This window comes from Catharus ustulatus, chromosome 13, assembly GCF_009819885.2.
Source record: "Catharus ustulatus isolate bCatUst1 chromosome 13, bCatUst1.pri.v2, whole genome shotgun sequence".
NCBI lineage: Eukaryota > Metazoa > Chordata > Aves > Passeriformes > Turdidae > Catharus > Catharus ustulatus.
Window position 1 is genome coordinate 16969018 of NC_046233.1, and position 18658 is coordinate 16987675.

Genomic DNA, 18658 nt, shown 5'->3' on the forward strand with positions numbered 1-18658 from the left:
GGTCCTCCCCAGGCTGCCCATGAGCAGCCCCTCTGTCCATGCCACTGTCTGTAAATCCACCGACCCAACGTGAAGCATTCACGTCATCCTGGGGGTGAAGGAGTGATTCCAACTCTGTTCTTGGGTGCTCAGAGGGCTTTTGACCAGGTGCACAGGATTGCTTGGAGTGTAAGATAGCAGTAGGAGCTGCCTGGTACAGGCAGAATAACTGGTTTGAGTGAACACGGCTGCGGTAGGGCTGCTTTGATGTAGAAGGAATGACCTACTTTCAGCAGGGACAGCTGGCCTTTGAAAACAGAGCTGTTACTTGGTAACTGTGTAGGGTTTGAAGTGCCTTTAGCATCCCTGTTTATCCTCAGCTGCTGAGCCTTGTGGTTGCCTTTGTGTGTCTCAAGGTCAGGCTGGTCACCACTGATAATGTTGTATCACTCAGGTATTTTCTGATGATGTGGAAGAAGATCACCAGCACAGGGAGCAGAAGTGAAGAATAGCATGAGAACTCCACCCATTGAGGCTCTTCTGTCAAGTACCAGGAGATGTAAAGAGTCCTGGTGTCCTCAGCCTTTTAGTTCCTGCCTCCCCACTGGAGGTCGTGGGGAGGACACACAAAGGCCCAACATCTCTGCAAAATAAAAAGAGGAACCAAAGAGGAAACTTCCTCTATTTGCTAATTTTCCTTATTTTTCTTGAATATGAACATATTTAAGTTCGTAAGTTCATAACCTATGCTGAGGTTCATGGATCTAAAGAATCAAAAAATTTAAAAATCCAGAGACTTTTCAGTGCAGATTGTCAAGTGTCTGACATTTCGTGTTAGTCATATCTTTATTTACAGGTTTTCTTCTGTCCTTGTACCACCTTCCTTCTCCTTGTTGCTGTTGGGAGGTATCCCAGCCATGGTTCTTTCAGGATAAGGGTAAAGTTAAGGGGTTTATGTCCATGGGGCAGGACTTCAGAACACGTTTCATGTTGATTTTTAACGTGGTCATCTTGGCATATGTACTGGTCCCAAGGTTTAAAACTGGGGCTGGGAGGTGCAGCTGAAGAGAGTCTGTGGGAACCATCTTTGCTCTCCTGCATTCTTCACACAGGTGGAGTTCTGGGGGTGTCTTCCCCAGTCATGAGTTGGGTTCTTTCTTTGGCAGTAATTCTAGCTGGCATGAATACCTGATGGCAGAGAGGCTAAAGGGCCTGGGTTTTCCCCTTTTCCTTTGCCTGGCAGCATAACATATAAACCTTATTTGGCTTATTTCCCTTTGCATCAAAAAGGAGTCTCTACAAGGCAAAGGAGACATGAAAAGTCTGTGTTCCCTGACAGAACTTGAAGTGCTTCCTTTTTAGACTTTAGTCATCAGCTACCTCCAAACAAGCACTGCTGCACTGATTATATCAGCCTCAGGAAGGCTTGAGGGAAAGGGTAAAAAAATAATTCCTTTATACTTTGGTTTCTGTGACATCATCATTTGAAGTACCTGTCTTGGAAAGCAAACACCTTGGAAGATCCAAGCACTGGGAGTATTTATATTTATATTTATATTTATATTTATATTTATATTTATATTTATATTTATATTTATATTTATATTTATATTTATATTTATATTTATATTTATATTTATATTTATATCCCTGGAGCTGAGCATGGTAAACCCTGTGAGGAGTGCTACCTCAGATGGCTGTGTCACAGGGTGTTTGTTGGGTTGTTCCATAGCATCCAGGGTTATGTGGGACCACCAGTAACATGTTCCCATAAGAATCAGTGATGCTAGTTCTAGGGATCACTGTAGGATATACAGTATTTCCTGTAAGCCTTTTGGGTTTTAACTCATGTAAGTAATAGGCTGAAGAGCGATGCTGCTGGTGGGAAATGGGAGGAGAGAAAAAACAGCTTCTTTGACAGTTTCCTATTTCACTTAAGCATAAGGAGAGAATGTTTCTTTTGACTCATAGGACAAAGATTGTCCTTGGTTTAAGAAGTTCTTTGACAGGAGTGTTGTTCTTCCATCAGCTAATTCCTCTAAGAGCTGAGACTAAGGAGGTGATTATTGGAGTAATTATAGGCCAAAAGGCAAATACAAAATGAACTGCAAAATTAACATGCAAAACCCTGCTTGTTGCCTCCTAGAAACTGGGTAGAGAAGCATAAGCAGGGCAATGAAGTATTTTTATTGTTTATTGGTCAAGTAGGTCTGGATTGATAATATGTGATGGGGTTGTCTGGTTGTGTTATAGAGTGGACTTTTCTGAACTCACCTCTCTCATTCAAGATGGGAGAAATATTTCCATTTCCAGTAGCTGTGCTGAACCATCCCTTTGGAATGATGGTTTGTATAAGCACTGATACCAGCATGATGATCAATGCATATTTTCTGTTAATGTCAATTCACTTCTATGTTAGGAAACAGAAGCCAGCATGTGACATCTTCACTTACTGCACCAGTCAGTGTCACACTGTCACTTGACACTGGCACAAGTTATTTTGTTTTCAGCTGCGTGCCTGATTTGTTCTGGCTTATGTAGTGAAGTTTCCTCTTTCAGGCTGTGCTCCCAGCCAGGCAGGAGAGAGCTAAGGGATGCCAAACCTGCCTTCAGGTGCCTTCTTCATGGGACATTTCTGAACAGGAGGGGCCCAGCACTGGGGTGGGTGTGGACCAGGCCTCCTCCCCCCTGCCCTGGGTTACCAAGGCACGGGAAATTCCTCCCTTAACCCAGAGCCGAGCTAGCAGGCTGTGTGCAGGCTGTGTGCAGCCTGGGGTGCATGAGTGTGTCAGGTGGAGGCTGCTGTGGGTGAAGAGAGATGACTGAAGGAGTAGTGGGGACCAGTCTGGTTTGTGCCATCCCCACTGGGAGGGGAGAGTGCAGATATTCCCCACTTAACACAGTGCACACCTTCTGCACCCAAGCAAGCTCTGGGGCAGACTGGCCCTCCCAGCTGGTTTGCAGTGTCCCAGGGCACAGAGGGCAGTACAGCAGCTGCAAGCTCTGCCTTGGAGCTGCTGTTTGTGGATAGTCCTGAGTCAGCTGCCTGGCAGGTCACGCTAACCCCGCTCCAAAGGCTTGCAGCAGCAGCAAAAGGTTCTGCCTGCACAGGGAAGCCTTCATTCTCCTGTGTTCTTGGGAAAAAAAGAGTAATGGGGAGTCTCCGTGTTGGCCCACACCCAGATTGTTCTGCCCCTGTGATCCATCCCCAGCCTTCAGTGCTGTTTTGTCCCTGTTCTTCCCAAAATGCTGCCTGGTGCCTCTTGGCCAAGGTGATTTCCATGGCACACGACTGGAGAGAACAGCACTGGAAGAGGTGAATTACAAATAATCTTAAAAGAATGTAAGAAGTATTCCTAAACCAAGGGCTTAAAAGAGAGGGAGGTATTTTTGAAAAGTTAGCGAGATTTTCCGAAGAGTTCCCTGGAAATAGTAAATAACATTAGCCTAATGCTTTAGGCTATTTCAGATTTATGTTTTAATTATAACAACACCTTTTATTAGTGCTGAGCACTTTCAGACAAGTGCAAGCATATAGCATGTGCACTGGGCAACATATTTCTTCATCATATTTCTAGGCTTGGAGGTAGTGTTTTGAACTCTGCCTCTACAGCGTTTGGCAATGACTGTGGTGACACTTGCATGATGGGAAGAATCCTTGCCAAATTGGGTAACTTCTGACAAGTATAAACACAGCTCTGCCTTCTGTAAGCTAGATTTCAAACCATGTTGCTGTTCTAGGGAGGAAACAGCTCTGAGATTAAAGACTCTATAGTCTGTGATTAGCTATTAAATCTCTGCTCCTTTGCACTGGGTGAGCCTGCAAGGAACAGGCAGTGAGGGGCAGCTGGCAGGGAAGGGCATCCCAGGAGATGAGCAGTGGGTCTTGCTGTCTCTGTCCCAAATATAACCCAGATCTGTTGTTTTTAGGAGTTGCCATCACAGAAAGCTCTGTCCTAGCCAAGGTGAAACAAGCTTGCTGAGATCAATTAAGGCTTGGCTGCTCAGTTTTCCCCAGGCTGATGTTTACGTCCCAAAGTGGCATTGCACATGTTCTGACTGGAATATTTATAGGTGAATTTAAGAAAGCCAGAACTTAATTGTAAACTGCACCATGGGCTTTCCCTCTGCTTTTGAAAGAAAAACCTCCATGCTGTGTTTGTGCATGCTGGAGACAGTGTGTGAGGGAAGGGTTTTCTTGTCTTCAATCAACAGCACTTCAGTGTTACAATTTCCCTTGAAGAGAAATTCATGTCAGAATTTCACTGGGGATAAAATTTTTGTCTGTAAAACTAGGAATATGAAGTGGACCAAATTCAGCCCTGAAGTAAAAGCATTCCCATCCCACTCGTTGGGATTTAGCCCATTGTGTTTTACAGGTTTCCATGGCAGGGCTGTTTCAGCAAGGGCAGCATTTCTCCAGGAGCCACAGCTGGGAAAGTTGCAGCGTCTCTTCCAGACCAAGGCAGTCACATGGTGGAGTTACTGGCCAGGCCAGAGTCCAAGGAACTCCAGTCCTGGCTGAGCTCTGCCACTGAGTTTTGATTGACCAGCTCTTCCTTTGTCCTTCCATTTGGTATATTTATGTCTGGTTTTTGAGAAATACCAAGTCTCTGATGATCTGTTTGGGCAATCTAATGCTGCAGTAACCAGTATTATTTCAAGATTTATTGTCACTGTAGTACCATGGGGTAGTTAAAACAAATGTCTTTCCTGGCTGGATAGAGTGTTCTCTTAAAATAGCTATTTTGACAAAAGCCAGCATTGTATTTGGTTTTTGCAACTCAAATCTGAGCTGCTGCAAAGTGCATTTACACTGCATTTAGGAAGCAATGGCATTGAGGGGAAAACCCTGACAGTGAGGTCTGAGGAAGAGGATCAAAAGGAGGAAGGTAGTTCTTGTTCATGAAAGGAAACCCTTCTCTGCAAATCTAGGTTGGTATGTCAGGCTGGAACAGTTCTGACTGAACCCTTTCCTCTGCTGGGTCAGGCTGCTTCCTCTGGGTCTGTTCTTTCCTATATTTAAATTAATCAAATGAGGATTTTGCAACAGGGGATCAATGGGCCAACAGCCTGTCTCCAGCCTTGACCACTGCCACAACTGGTTACAGGGGAATTGAAGGACTAAGCCAGCAGTGGTTTGCAGTAAAACTTCCTCTTTTGTTGTCGTATCTGTAGTGAATATAAGCTGGAGTTCTGAATCTTTGTTGTTTTCCCTCCCCTTTCCAAATCCAAAAAAACCACTCGAAATTATTTTGTTAAGATTGTTATGATGTTAAGTCCAAATTGTATTTTAATTTCCATAGTTTTCTTTTGAAATTTAATGCCCAGGCTAACAGCAAAACCAGTAAAATTACTTTTCTTCTCTCTGGTTGACATGTTGCCTACCAGTAACCTTTTCTTCTGAACAACACATTATTTTTCAAGTATCAAAAATGGCTAGTTCTTGCTAAAGTTTGGAAGACTGCGTTTGTGTAGACTCCTTAGTCCCCATAATGGAACACTGAAATACTCTAATTTTATTGCTAGGGCAATTGCTTTGTCATTTTTCCCTGAGCTTGTTTTTCACAGTGCAGCAGAGGTGGTGACAGATGTCTGATGGATGCTGCAGGGTCGTGCCTGCCCCCAAGGCCTCTTGCTGCCCTTGTGTGTGCGGTGAGCAGCAGGAGCCACATGATGGTTGAGTTTCCCAGGAAATGGAGATCAACACGAGGTTCATTCCAGGCAGCATTAGCCTGCAGATAAAGCCATGCCTCCACGTGTTCCTGTTCCCTGCTCTCTGGCACCTGGCATTATAAAAACCCCAGAGAGGCAGGCCTGGGTGTGGGCAGGGAGCAGACATGTCTGAGTCTGCACATGTTATCACAGCCAGGGCAGTGCCAGGGCCTCCTCGCTGCCGAGCGTTGGGCAATGCTGGCACCACTGCCTTCCCTTGGACTCCCAAACTCAAAGCTAGCTGTGAACACAGGATGAGCATTTCTGCCCAAGGACAGGGCAGATCTCTAAGTAATACCTTATTTTTATCTTTGACTGTTTGTTGTTTTTTTTTTTCTTGTAAGGAGCTGCCCAGACTGATGGGTTTTTTCTCCCATTTCTCCCATGAACAACAGGCGTGAATGTTGTGACAATGCTGCCTGGAACTGGGGCAGCTGGAGGATGTTACTTGGCATCCAAAATTGTTATGGCACATCTTCACTGGATATTGCTTTACCCTCCACTCCAGACCTTTGGGCTGATGATGATTTCTTGCCTGGGGAAGAGGATACTGTAATTCCATCAGGATTGCAAGGGTCTCAGTAGGAGAGGGCTGTGATGTTGGCTTTGACAGATTTGAACATGAGAACATGTTTGGCAGAACAGCCAAACGGTGACCCACCACACAGTGTCCAGTTAATTTTGGTTTTAATTCTCTTTATTTCATAGATAGCAGGTAAGACTGACAATGGAATTTGGACTAGAAATGACATGTAATAGGTCAGTAACTGGAAACACCTGACCATGTCTGTCCTAAGAGAAGTAAATACACTCTGCTGTTTCACTTAATCTGATGCTGGTTCTCCTGCCTTGGATTAGGGAATGTTGGGCACCTGAGAGGATGTGGGGAAAGGACTAAGATTTCAGTAAGTTAGAAAGGATAGGGATATGTGCATGTGAACTCGTTATTTTACCCTTGCATGTGTTGCTTTTTCAGAAGGCTGATGATTTAAGACAGAAAATGGTGCCATATGTGCCTGACAAACTGCAGGGAAGTTCTGCTGTGGCAGTGGGCCATGGGAATGTGGTTTCACTCATGGACTGGGATTTCTATTCCCAATTATATCAGTCTGCTTTTCAGACTCTGTGAGGACTCCACACCCATGTTTCTATCTATAGACAGAAACTGTAAACCAAGAGAGAATCCAAATTGTTGTGCACTGGCTCAACAAACCGTGCAGGTGTAAGTGGGAGAGAAGTTGCAGCTTGTACTACTGTACTGGTAAAGGCCAGTATGCATTGACACAAATGCTCCTGGTTCCAGAGATGTGGAACTCAAGGGTAAAAATCAGCTCAGGCTGCACAGAGGTTTGGCACAGGAGTTTTCAGAACATGATCCTATTTTCTTTAATGAAATGTGCTGGAGGTGCAGGAGTGGGAGTTGTTAAAGTAGCAGATGATGAGGTAAAACTGTGTGACTGCAGCTCTGGACCAGCCTGGCTCATGCCAATCATCACCTTCAGCCTGGAAAGGGAGCAGCAGGGTTTCCTGTGTGTACTCAGACAAAGAGTTTAGCCCAGGTAAGAAATCAATAATGTGTCAGAAATGCAGCATTTTTCTTTCCAGGTTTTTCCAGAGTTTGTAAAGTTTATTTTTAAAGATGGATGCAGCTTTTCCATATTTTGTTTTCGTGTTTCCACTTATTTTGTGTTTTGTTTGTAGCCTGTGTCATTCTCTTTCCATATTTCCTGTTAAACCAAGAGGGATGTGATTGGTTTTTTTTTAACAACTTCATCTGGATCTGTTTATGGCATTGCTAATGTTTCCTGGTGTGGTGTACAGTGGAAATCTACCCATGGACTCCTGTTGATGAGATTGTGGAAACAATATTTGCTAGGGAATGCCATAGGAGGCACAGCATGTGCTTCGGGAATATTTTAAAGCAGTATTTGGAACTTAGAAGCCAGTGGATTCACAGAGGGAGAAGGATGGGAGAAGAACAGTTCAGTTTGTTGTTGGTTTCTGAGCATTTTCCAGTTTCCTGTGGTTGGGAGCACATTGTGCTTGCTTTGGGCAGGATGGGGAGACATCTCTTGGGCATCTCTTCTGGAAGAGGAGCACGGAGGGACCACAGTGGAGTCACCTCCCGGTAGTGGCATTGCCTCAGTGTGTTTCAGAAGCTGGACACATGGGGTGTCCTCTGTGTCCCTCTGACACTATAGGGCAGATCCACATCCCTGTGGTTCCCCACCTGCTGCCTGGTGTCTCAGGTGATGTGAGGGCAAAGGCTGCAGGGCCAGGCCACAGGACACTGCAGCCCAGTGGCTTCTGCTGAGGGGAAACGGATCTGCCCTGGATCTCCCACCCACAGCACTGTCTGCCCATTTATGTTCTATCTTCTTTCCCTTGCATTGTATTTGTACCAGAATCATTCCTGTGTTCTTCCACATCATTAAAAAATGTGCCTTCAGTCCTTATTAGTTTGGGACTTGGGATCTGCCACTGCTCATCTGTGTGCAGTAGGAACCAGGCCCACACTGAGGATTTTGGTGTTTATTCTCCCAGTATCTGAAGGGCCTTTTTGTTGTTAAAAGGCTTTTTGTCTTGTTTGAAAAAAAATGGTCAAGAGTTTTCCCTGTATTAATTCATCCATTTGGATTTTGCCAAAGACTTTTACATTGAGTGGCTTTAAAGTATATTTCAAATGTTTATTTAAAATCCAGAGTCAAACGATTTTTAACAAACTGTCTCAAGATAGAAGAAACTGACTTTTTGGAGTAACTGTATTGTTTATTTGTTGTATTGCAGTAGCACCTAGAGATCCCTATTGTGCTAAATGCAGAACAAACACAGAACAGAGCTGGTCCCTGCCCGTGGGAGCTCACAGCCTTTAGTTTAGGTCAGCCAGGAGCTCCTGGGCTCTCCTGGGGCAGTGAGTCAAACCCACAGCTTGCCCTCCCCATCACCCCCACCAGAGAACAGACTGAGTAGGAGGCAAGTTTCAGAGAGCTGAACAACCTGCCCTTTCCTGCTGTGCATTTCTCCAACTGATCTTTCCCAAGCTGTAGTTAGCAGGCCTGTGGCTGAGCTGTGTGGGCTTCCTGAGATCACTGCTGCTCCTTGGAGAGCCGTGGTTTCCTTGTTCCCAGTGTCCTCAGGCAGACAGAGGTGTTCAGATAAAAGGAAGCCTTTTCAGTGGTTTATCATTTATATTTTTTTTTTTAAGTTTTCCTTTTTGCCTTCTGTATTTTCATTCTCATTCAGTACCTTCCCATGGTTGCTGCCATAGAGGGGAAGGGGGAAGGATATACCAAAAAAGCAAACCTGACATCACACGTGCACACTGTCTATCATCAAAGTATCAAAAACAAAGCTTGCAACAGCACAAACTTGTATAAATCTGGAGAGAAAAAAAAGGACACTGACTAAGCACATCAGGCCATCTTGTCCCTTTTGGCAGCTTTAAGATAGGGTGGAAGAAATCCATTTTTTGAGCTTGTCTCCTGGGTCACCATGCCATCTTTTTCCATCTTCTCTTCTAACACTCAGCTACAGCTGGGGGTTTGTCCATTCTGCTTTACAGAGCCTTAGAGAGAGTCCCAGGGAGGGATGAACAAGGAATCCTTCATTCATGCTAGAACAACTCAGAGGGTCTTAGGGGCAAAATAAGCCACATAATAATTTGCTGGGAAGATGATGAGATTCAGCAAATGAACAGGAAGGGGGAACTTGTCTGTGCTGGTTTGGGGCAGATCTCATCTGCTCTCTGTCCCTCCTGTGTGTAAAAGAGCAGGGGAAGAGACTCATCTGCAGGGGGTGAAAGGGATGGGGTGTGAGAAGGAACCCCAGAGGCAAAAGCCTAATTCTGGATAACAAGCATGCAAGTCAGAGCAGGGGGGAGGAGAGGTCTGGACCTTGGCAAACAGAGATGTTGGTTGTGGTTTCCAGTGTGTGCTCCAGCCTGGAGCTGGCAGAAGCCATGTGGCCGGTGACTAATGCTGGCGGGAGCAGAGCAAGCTGCAGTCTGGCACCGTGGGAGCAGGGAGCAAGGACAGCTCTGGGGGCTGAGATCCTCTAAGTGTTACCCCAGAAATAAATAAATAAATATCCTGAAGCTGTGCGTGTCGCTGGTACAGCCCAGCAGAGCTGTCTGAGCCCCTGCTCAAGGAGCCCCCGCTCTTGCCCTGTGTCTCAGGCAAGGGCAGGGTCAGGGAACAGCACTTTGAAAACACAAGCCAAACACAGGGTGCTCTGAAATTAAATCTTTCTGCCTGCATATGAGAAAATTTTGTTTCTAATTACTTGTTTGGAAATGTTTTGTCACAAACTTCCTTTGGAGATGGAGAAGATGGAAAAAAATGGGATGAGTGCTCCCTGGCCCAACCTCACTATCCAGATCTCTGCTTAGAGCTCTCAAGGAAGAAGAGCTTCCTCTCAAAGAAGTCTCCTGTCCACGTGTGATGCAGCACCCATCTCTGGGAGTTCCCACTGTGCTCTGAGGTTGATACCCTCTGTAGCTAAAGAAGAAAAAACAAATAGTCTTTACCTCTGTGGAGGTGGGTCTGGATACAGCCATCTGAGTCTCACATACCCCAGAAGCCTAGGAGAGCTTGGATGTGGACTCCTGTAACCTGTCACAGGGACAGGCTCAAACAGAAGCTGTTTGCCTGTGAATCCAAATCCAAATTCCCACAGAGCTTCGGCTGCCAGTTGGCTGGGAGCCTTTATCTATCTCTAATTCCACAAAAGAAACAAAAAAACCCCAATAAAGTAAAAGGTGCTTTAAAAATACCATGAGGAGAGAAACTGCCATGGAAATAAATAGCAAAAATAACAACGTTAACGTGTCCGGTGTCACAGCAGCTCTGACATTCAAGTAGTGTGGCCATGCCCACAGCGCTTCTCACAGCCACTGCCAGCACGGCCTGAGGGTCAGAGCTCAGCTGCTGCCCCGCCGCTCACTGAAACAACCCACTCCTCCCTGGGGCTGGAATGGATGTGAAGACAAGGGAGAGGAAAGATGGATGCAGTCTCTGCTGACAATCAGGCCTTGGCCGGGCCCACCTTTAGCAGGACGGAGACACAAAGTTCTCGTGGTTGTGTCTCTGTCATTTGTGCCTGAGAGAGAGCAGCCACACTTCAGAGCTGGAAAGGATATTGCTTCAGGTACTCCGCCATGCGCCGGGGCAGGGGCAGCTGCTCCACGTCAGCCGTGCACTTGTTGATGCGCAGGCGGCACAGGTGCTGCAGGCTGGGAATGCTGTCCTTGCGGCACAGCGGCCGGATCAGCTTCAGGTGCACTGCAGCTGCTGCCATCTCCTTCTGCAGGGGAGGGAGGGGGGCCGGGGGCGGGTAGGGAGCCTCGCTCTTGCTCTCCGTGCTGCAGGACGTGACGTAGTGCTGGATGAGACTGAGCACGTCGGGGAAGGCCAGGATGCGGGGCTTGGACAGGTAGTTGGAGTCCAGGCGGAACCTGCTGTCAGTGTACTCGATGCGCACGTTGGTGGGCCCTCGGTTGGTCTTGACGGACAGGGTGAACAGGTAGCTGGGGTGGGTGCTGTCCCGCACCAGGAACGTGCCCTCGGGCATCTTCTGCAGGTGCTGCTTGGCCTCGCTGGCAGTGATGGAACCCCAGTACCAACCTGGAGAAAGGAAGTTGTTAGGGAAAGAACATACTATAGGACTGGCAGCCCTTGAAGACAAACACATTCTGGGCCTGGGAAGCAACCAGAGCCAGAGTTGGCAAGACCTTCATTAATTAAGACCAAGTTCTGAGGGTTTCCTGCCTATGCTTGCCATTGCTGTGCTGGGGCTTGGGATGAGGCTGGCGGCTGCTGCAACAGCTGCAGTTTACAGGAGAAAGTACAATTTGCTTTTTGCAATTCCTTCTCCCAATTCAGGTACAAAAGATAAAGCAATAAATTAGTTTATTATATAAGTTTGTAGAGACTACAGATACACTTGCGGTGTGCACCAGAGCTAGCCATGGCTGTGACAGAACCTGGCTCCTGTCTGAAATGGGATCAGGAGATTCTTGCTGGTGCTCAGATTGTGGAGTTGGGTCCCTGCACCCTTTGATCCTGTGACTTTGCAATTGAGTCTTACCAGATTCTCGCAGGTAGGAGAAGGTTTTTGCAATGCAGAGAAGGTCTTCTTCAGGGTCCCGTGTCTGAGGTGGGTTACTGTCTGGAACTGGAGCTGCAAGGGCAGGTGCAGACTCCTCCTGGAAGGCCATAACTGGGAGAGGCTGCATGATGGGCTCTGACAACTCCTCAATGCCCCTGAGTGACAGTCTCCTGAGCTTTTCCTCTGCCAGCAAAGGATGAGGTCTGAAACAAAAAGCACACTCTGCTATTTCCCTTTGCCTCCAGATCAGCTGCAGGGTCTGTTCAGTGCAGGCTACGTTGTACTACACCATGTTATGTTTTATAAACAGGTCCTCAGCACCACTGTTTGTGAGAGGCAAGGGAGGAGGAAGAAACACAGCTAAAGACAAGTCCTTAGAAACAGAGATTTGGCCTCTTATAAAAGTGGTCAGTCTTACCATTTAGGATGATTTGAACCTGCTGTTTTTAGATGTTGCCTTTTAATGCATAGTTTCAGGGGCAGTAAGGTTTATAGCAACATTGCAGCTTCACTTACATGATTACAGTTATTGGAGCATTTCTGTTTCTGCCTGTGGGATTGTCATTTACTACAATATAATTAGAAGCAGAATTGGGAATAGCTTGGATTTTGTCCTACCCACTTTCTGTTCAAGGATGACCTGATCCTAAATGAATCTGTTAGAACTCAGAGTGAGCTGATGGTGTAGGAGAACAGTGGGAATTCTTGTTTTAGCCAAGCCTGTGCACTATACCCACCCCGCCATTCAGCAGCTGGATGGAGCAGTCAGTGTGGCTGCAATCCTTGCAGGAGGAGGCTCTGCCATGGCCAGGCTGCCAGAACATGTATTCCTCTGTGGCCTAAAGTGGTGTAGCTATTCAGCATCTAAATGCATTTTCACAGAGCCTAGAGTTCTCATAGGTCATGGGTGCTCCTCCTCTGCAGCATGGAGATTCTTAAAGCAAAGCAGAGCTCCAGGAGGAGGATGGATGTCAGAGGCCAGGAAAGTCTTCATTCCAAGGCAAGCTCCTGAGCAAAAATTAGTTTCTGTCCCAGTGTGTGTAGGCTCTTTGCCTCTGTGTCCCCTGTGCTGCTGCATGTCCTGTGTTACATCCCCCCATCATCCCCAACACACCTGAGATGTTCTTTCAGACAGTTTTAAGAAAAAATGGCAGAGAGAAATACACTCAGTCCTCAGTGTGACACCCACAGCACCACTGGAGCTGACAGTGGTGGCACAAGGTGCAGTCACCTCCCCACATCACTGATCAGAGGCAGAAGGAGACTCTGAAGTCATAAGTGCTTCCCTTTGGATCTTCCTCCTTCCCTGTGCTCTCTGTGAACAGGGACACTTCAGGTACATAAATAAATGTTCATAAACTGATCTGCACCTGATCATAGCTGCACTCCACCACCTCAGACTGCTGAGACTCTAGTAGGGGACAGTGAACAAGAAGGGATGTGGGAGGAAAGTAGATTAGAGAGAACCTGAAAGCACCTTCACATCTTGTGAGAACCATGATCAGTTCCACACCTCTGCATTTTTAATTAAACCATGGAGATTTGGAGTAGGTTTTGTAAAACCACTGGTAAATTTAAATCTACAGACTCCTTGCCCTTGCAATACATAGCACACCCCCTGCTGCTATTCTGTTGGTATTTAGGGAAGAACATTCTTTCTTTCTCCATGTGTCAAATCACATTTCAGAAGCAGGATAACTACTTGGCTTTGATGGTATCTAATCTGTGTTTCTTAATTTCTATTAATGGGTAGGAAGCCAGGCTGAATAAAAGTGATTACTGGCCCTTGTCCTCACCAGGGACCCTTGGTCACAGGAGCTGCATTTTCAGGGGCTTTTGCACAACTGGATGTATTTCTATACCTGGAGATCATTGTTGGGAAAGCTCTGAGTTCTCTTTTAAATCCTCCTGGAGATACATTTATAGGTGTTGAGGGCTCCACTTTTCAAGATATTTGCATGTCTCCCTCTTAATGTCATGGTCTTCACAAATGCCTAGCTACCTGTCTCCTTGGGGAAAGGAGATTCCCAATTCTCCATTACCCCCTTTTTGCACAAGCGGGACCATAAACCAGCTGAGCTGCTTGCAGCATGGTGCAGATAACACCAAGGTCATGGATTTGATCTCCACACACGTCATTCAGTTGGACTCGATCATCCTTGTGGGTCCCTTTCAACTCAGAACATTCTGTGATTCTGATCCTTGCCTGTGCTGAACCTAATTACCAAGTGGTGCTGTGCAAAGAGGGTGTCTGGGGCCTGCTGGCAGAGCAGTGTCTCTCATACCAGCTGTTCCCTGAACTGAAAATGACTGTGACTGATACTAAGGAAAATCAGTCCTGCACCATTCACTCCCTGGAACTCCAATACTGCAGTCCAAGTGCCAAATCTCTCTGAACTTATTTTCTCCTGGATGATTTTTCTGGCCTACCCTTCCAAAAAGGTTTGGAATATAAAGAAAACTTTTCGTAGCATGGAACTGTTTTTTCTTTTTATATACCAGCTTCAGAGAGGAAATTAGGAATTGGCTGAGAGGTGAGGAAGGAAGGGAGAGATAGCAAAGCTACACAGGGAAACGTCTGCCATAAAGTGGGAGGAAAGTTGTTACTTTCAAGGGCTGTACCAGTTCACAGTTCAGTGCTCCAAAAATCACATCAGCTGTGTGAATTTGTCAGTAGGTTTCTTTTACAGAGCCCATGTGCTTGAGATGAGTTTTCCCACTGTACTCATGCTCTGCTGCCTTACACTTGGTGCCACATGAGGCTGGAGGAGCCCAGACCCCGTGCGGGCACTGTGGGGATCCTTCCACTGCAGCCAGAGAAAGGCTGGGCTCACACCTTTGCCTTCTATACCAGCCTTGTGCCCCTACAAAACATCCCAGGGCAGCCCTAGGCTCAAAGGATCATGGTGGAAGAGAGAAGGATTAGAAATTTTGACAGACTGGGAGGTGCTGGAGTCCTATTTAACTTTGTATGTAGATTGAAGAAAGAAGAGCTGCTGCTGGGAACAGAGCAGCTCCAAGCACAGGAATCAGCAAGTAATGGCAGACTACTGCTTTTAATGCAAGAACATTTGCAGGAGGGCTAAGAGGAGTCTGCTGGGATAAGGACAGATTGAAAAAGGTTTGCTGACATGAAAAAGTCAGCCCTTTGGTGGGACAAAGAAAGGATTTGCTAATAGTTCTTGTAAGAGAGAAAGCAGAGGAAAGACATGGAGAATCAGGACTGAATAGAGCAAAGTGTTCGTACAACAGCTGTGAGGAGGAAGCAAACAACCATATGAAATTTGGCATGTCTAGCTGGGAGTCTGGGTGCACTCTCCAAAGAAACAGCAAATGAACTTGCGTGTGCTTTGGCAGTTAGCGTTTCAGAAAGCCTTGGAATGGCAAGAAAGTTCAGGAGAATCAGATATGTCTGATAGCATTTAGTGTTGGCTTTGTAGTTACTGTGCTGATAAGCTAAACTTGGTAACACAGTATAAACACTACAAGAAAAAGTGTGGAGCTGCTTTCCCTTCCATCAGCTGCATCCCAACACTCCAGTGGGAGCTTGGTCTGAATAGGACAGAGAGTAAGGAGTCCAGGATATATGAGATCCTAGAGGATAATGAAAATGGAGCAATAAATGGTCTTCAAAACAGGCATTAAAATCAAAATATCTACACATCTGACCTCATAATAAGTTCTTGGTGGGTAAGGGAAGCAGTAGCTCTGGTATGTTGACCCTGGAGAAAAGCTTCAAATAAGAGTTTCCTAAAGACCAAGCTGAAAACTGAATTCCCTTTGCCATGGCTGTAGGAACTGAAGCTGCAGACTGAAAATAAGAGTGAAAACAAACCCCCTTGCGTAGTAGGAAATTGGTGGTAAGCACGAGCTCTCCTTGCCTGTGGAACAGATTCTGGGGGTGGAAATGGCAGAAAAATCCCCATGCCTCGCTCATTGCAAGCAGAAAAGGAAGATTTTACTCTGAGGAAAATCTACCATACACCGGAGCGGTAGGAAAATCTGACATGGTGGCTCAGACTGAAACAAATGCTCACAATTTCCAAGTGTGCAGCATGTGTAAAAATATCAGGTGATTCCTGCACACCAGGTATTCCTTTGCTGATGAACCGAGCTGGTCACAGGGACACTGAAGTTCCAAGAAGGCATTTGAATGTCACCTATTCTCCTGAAGGAAGATGTGAACTATCCGTGTATCCCTTGTAGCTCTCACTCTACAGAAAGCTGTCTATATGTACATACACTTAAACTTTCACAAAATTGACATTAATATATCATATATATCTCCTTAGAAATAGACCAAAGCACCTAAACTCCAGGGGAGCTTTTCCCTGTAAGCAGTTTGATTCCAAGAGGACTTCAGAGAGCACCTACGGTGTCCACACTGGTGCTGCATCCACCACACTGAACAACACACTCCAAGTTATTCTCACTCTCACAAAGACTTTGAATACCATGTCGTTTTTCAGCAGTAGAAAGCATGGAAATCAGGAATACTTTATGGTTCTGTGATTTTGGCCTTGGAATCTAAAACACAGACACACAGGACAGACACATAGAACTCAGCATTCGGCCGGCCAAAGTCATTCCCATTCCATTATAGTCACACATGGCAATACACACGAGCTGAAAAGCTGTCCCAGAGAACCTTCCTAATTACAATTAACAAAGCACAGCTTTTCACGGAAGGCACAAAGTATCTTACCCCTGAACACAGAGGATCATGTCACTCCCGGACCAAGGGAAAAGCATTAGGTCTTCAAGAAGATGGGAAATGATTTCTCCTCTTCTTGCCTTCTTTGCTTCCCCGAAGCAGCGAGTTCAGCCTCCAGCTGGGGTTCACGGTGAGGGAAGGCTGGCGAGTCCCAGCAAACCCCTTCTGCAGGTTGTTTCAGACACAGGGAAAGCCAAGCAGAAGACAAGCTGTCCGACAAAGACTTCAGCAACTTTGGCCAAGAAAATGAGTGCACTCTCAGTGCTTTAGAGAAAAATAATATATTCTTGTTCTGCTTTCCAGAAAACAGCAGCCAAAAGAAAATTAAAAATAACCAGAGAAATAGGAAATTACATATATTTAAAGAGGAAGTGATCTTCCTTCAGAGCACTCTGAAACAGTAATAAATAGGTACCAATAAATAAGATCTCCCCGAGTGGTGCGGGAAGAGCCGGAGCAGCGACCTGTCTCAGCGCTGGCTCCGGAGAAATGAAGCTCCGTGAAAAAAAAAAAAAAAAAAAAGACAAACCTCCTTAGTAATCTTTTGTGTGTCCCTTTTAATCTGTTCCAGGAAGTGAGGGATTCCTGGAATCGTATTGTGTTCGCATCACTCTTCCTATATCAGCCACGAGGGGAGGGGGGGGAAAAAAAGAGAGAAGGTAAAAATAGCTGTGTCCAGCACGGCCGCGTCCATGCTGCCATGGCCCGGGAGGGAGCGAGGGAGGGGAGCGGAGCCCTCCCGGCGGGCAGCCAGGGCAGGCAGGGAGGGGACAGGAGAGGAGAGGAGGGGAGGGGGAGCCGTGTGGGGCCACCGCCGCGCGTGTTCGTGGAAACGCCTCTGATCCATTTCCAAGAACTTTCCAGGAACGCGGGGCCGGCGCGCCGGGCGCTGCCAATGGGCGCCGCTGCCGCATGCGCGGGGCCGGCCCGGGGCGGGCCCGCAGCGCCCAGCGCCGCTGCCCGCGCCTCCCTCGCCTTTACTCGCGCCGCTGCCTCCTTTTCCTTCCATTGCTTTTTAAGCATTTGTAGTTTTGGTGTCATTTTATGCCTCCCCTCCCTGGCGGTTCGGCATCCTCCCCGAGCTGGCGGCGCCTCTCCGGGTCGCTTGAGCACCGGTGCAGCGGGGAGGGGCAAACAGGGACTGGGGCAATTTCCAGTGAAATCTGGGGAGCAGGAGGAGGGTGTGCTGCAGGCTCTGCTGCTCTGGGCAGCGACTGTGCGGTTGTCATGCTGCACAGGTTGTCTTCAAAGGGTTCTCTTGGTTACCTGGGGGTCTCCTGGGAATCAGGAAAGTCTCCTGGAAAAGGCTACACCACCCCCGTTTTGTCCTGCGTTTATAGAATATTGTCGAGTTAAAATCTGGCGACCTACGAAGAAATATTTTGGTTTCTTTTTGGGTTATCGAACCTTTATAATAAAAGCTCTATTGCTTTTGTCTTTCCTTCCACGAGTTGCCACCTCTTTGCGTATTACAGATAGGAGAGAATGAGAGTGGTCTGTCTGCCACCCCCACCGGAGTAGGTTGAATACCTAAAAATATTAGTAATCATTTTGCCATTCAGAACATTCAGAAGCGGATGGGGCCGGGAGCAGAGGGGAAGGCAGGATGCTGATAAGGGTGAGGTTGGAAGGGTGTTCCCTTCTAACCTCATGGACATGAGCCTGAGAGCAGGCAGGCTGTGTTCGGCTCCTGACTCAGCCTTTCACTCCCTGCAGTTTCATTTGGCAGCTGCTCAACCTCCTGCTCACTTCCATCCGTTTTGTGTTCTGAATCAGGGGCAGTGCAGTAACGAGCCTGCTAATAATACCCAGCTATGCAAAGAGAGAGGTGCTGAGGGCCATTGAGTATCCTGAGCCATCCATCTGAGGGCCTCAGGGGAGTGGGAATGTCAGCCTGTGGACACTCCTTGACCAGTTTGCTTCTGAGCCTCCTACTTCAGCTCACTCTTTCTCTGAATGCGTGTAAATTCCCAGGGGAGGTGAGGGGCTGGCAGAGGAATTGCAATCCTCACCTCTCCTGTGAACAGCAAGCAGAACATTCAGAATCATTGGGAGGCTCCTTTGCAGCCCTGGCTCAGGGTACACCTGTGTACCTGCGACCCTTCACATCTAAATCCCTTCTGTCCGTGGTGCAGCAGCACGATG

General features: G+C 46.9%; 1 protein-coding gene across 1 annotated transcript; it reads right to left on the minus strand.

The window, feature by feature from the left end:
- Nucleotides 1–8367: 8367 nt before the first annotated feature.
- On the minus strand, nucleotides 8368–17409 carry CISH (cytokine inducible SH2 containing protein). Its single transcript, XM_033071443.1, has 3 exons — nucleotides 16505–17409; nucleotides 11779–12002; nucleotides 8368–11315 (listed from the first exon to the last, which is right to left on the minus strand). The coding sequence occupies exons 1-3, from the start codon at nucleotides 16549–16551 to the stop codon at nucleotides 10813–10815; spliced, it is 774 nt and encodes a 257-aa protein (XP_032927334.1). The 5' UTR covers nucleotides 16552–17409; the 3' UTR covers nucleotides 8368–10812.
- Nucleotides 17410–18658: the final 1249 nt, after the last annotated feature.

What these genes read in the sequence shown, in the direction of transcription:
- CISH (XM_033071443.1), bottom strand. Translation starts at nt 16,551, where the DNA reads ATGCTTTTCCCTTGGTCCGGGAGTGACATGATCCTCTGTGTTCAGGG. An exon ending in ATGATCCTCTGTGTTCAGGG is followed by an intron (nt 12,003 to 16,504) that starts GTAAGATACTTT and finishes TTTTTGTTTCAG; the next exon opens with ACCTCATCCTTTGCTGGCAG. An exon ending in CTCCTACCTGCGAGAATCTG is followed by an intron (nt 11,316 to 11,778) that starts GTAAGACTCAAT and finishes TCCTTTCTCCAG; the next exon opens with GTTGGTACTGGGGTTCCATC.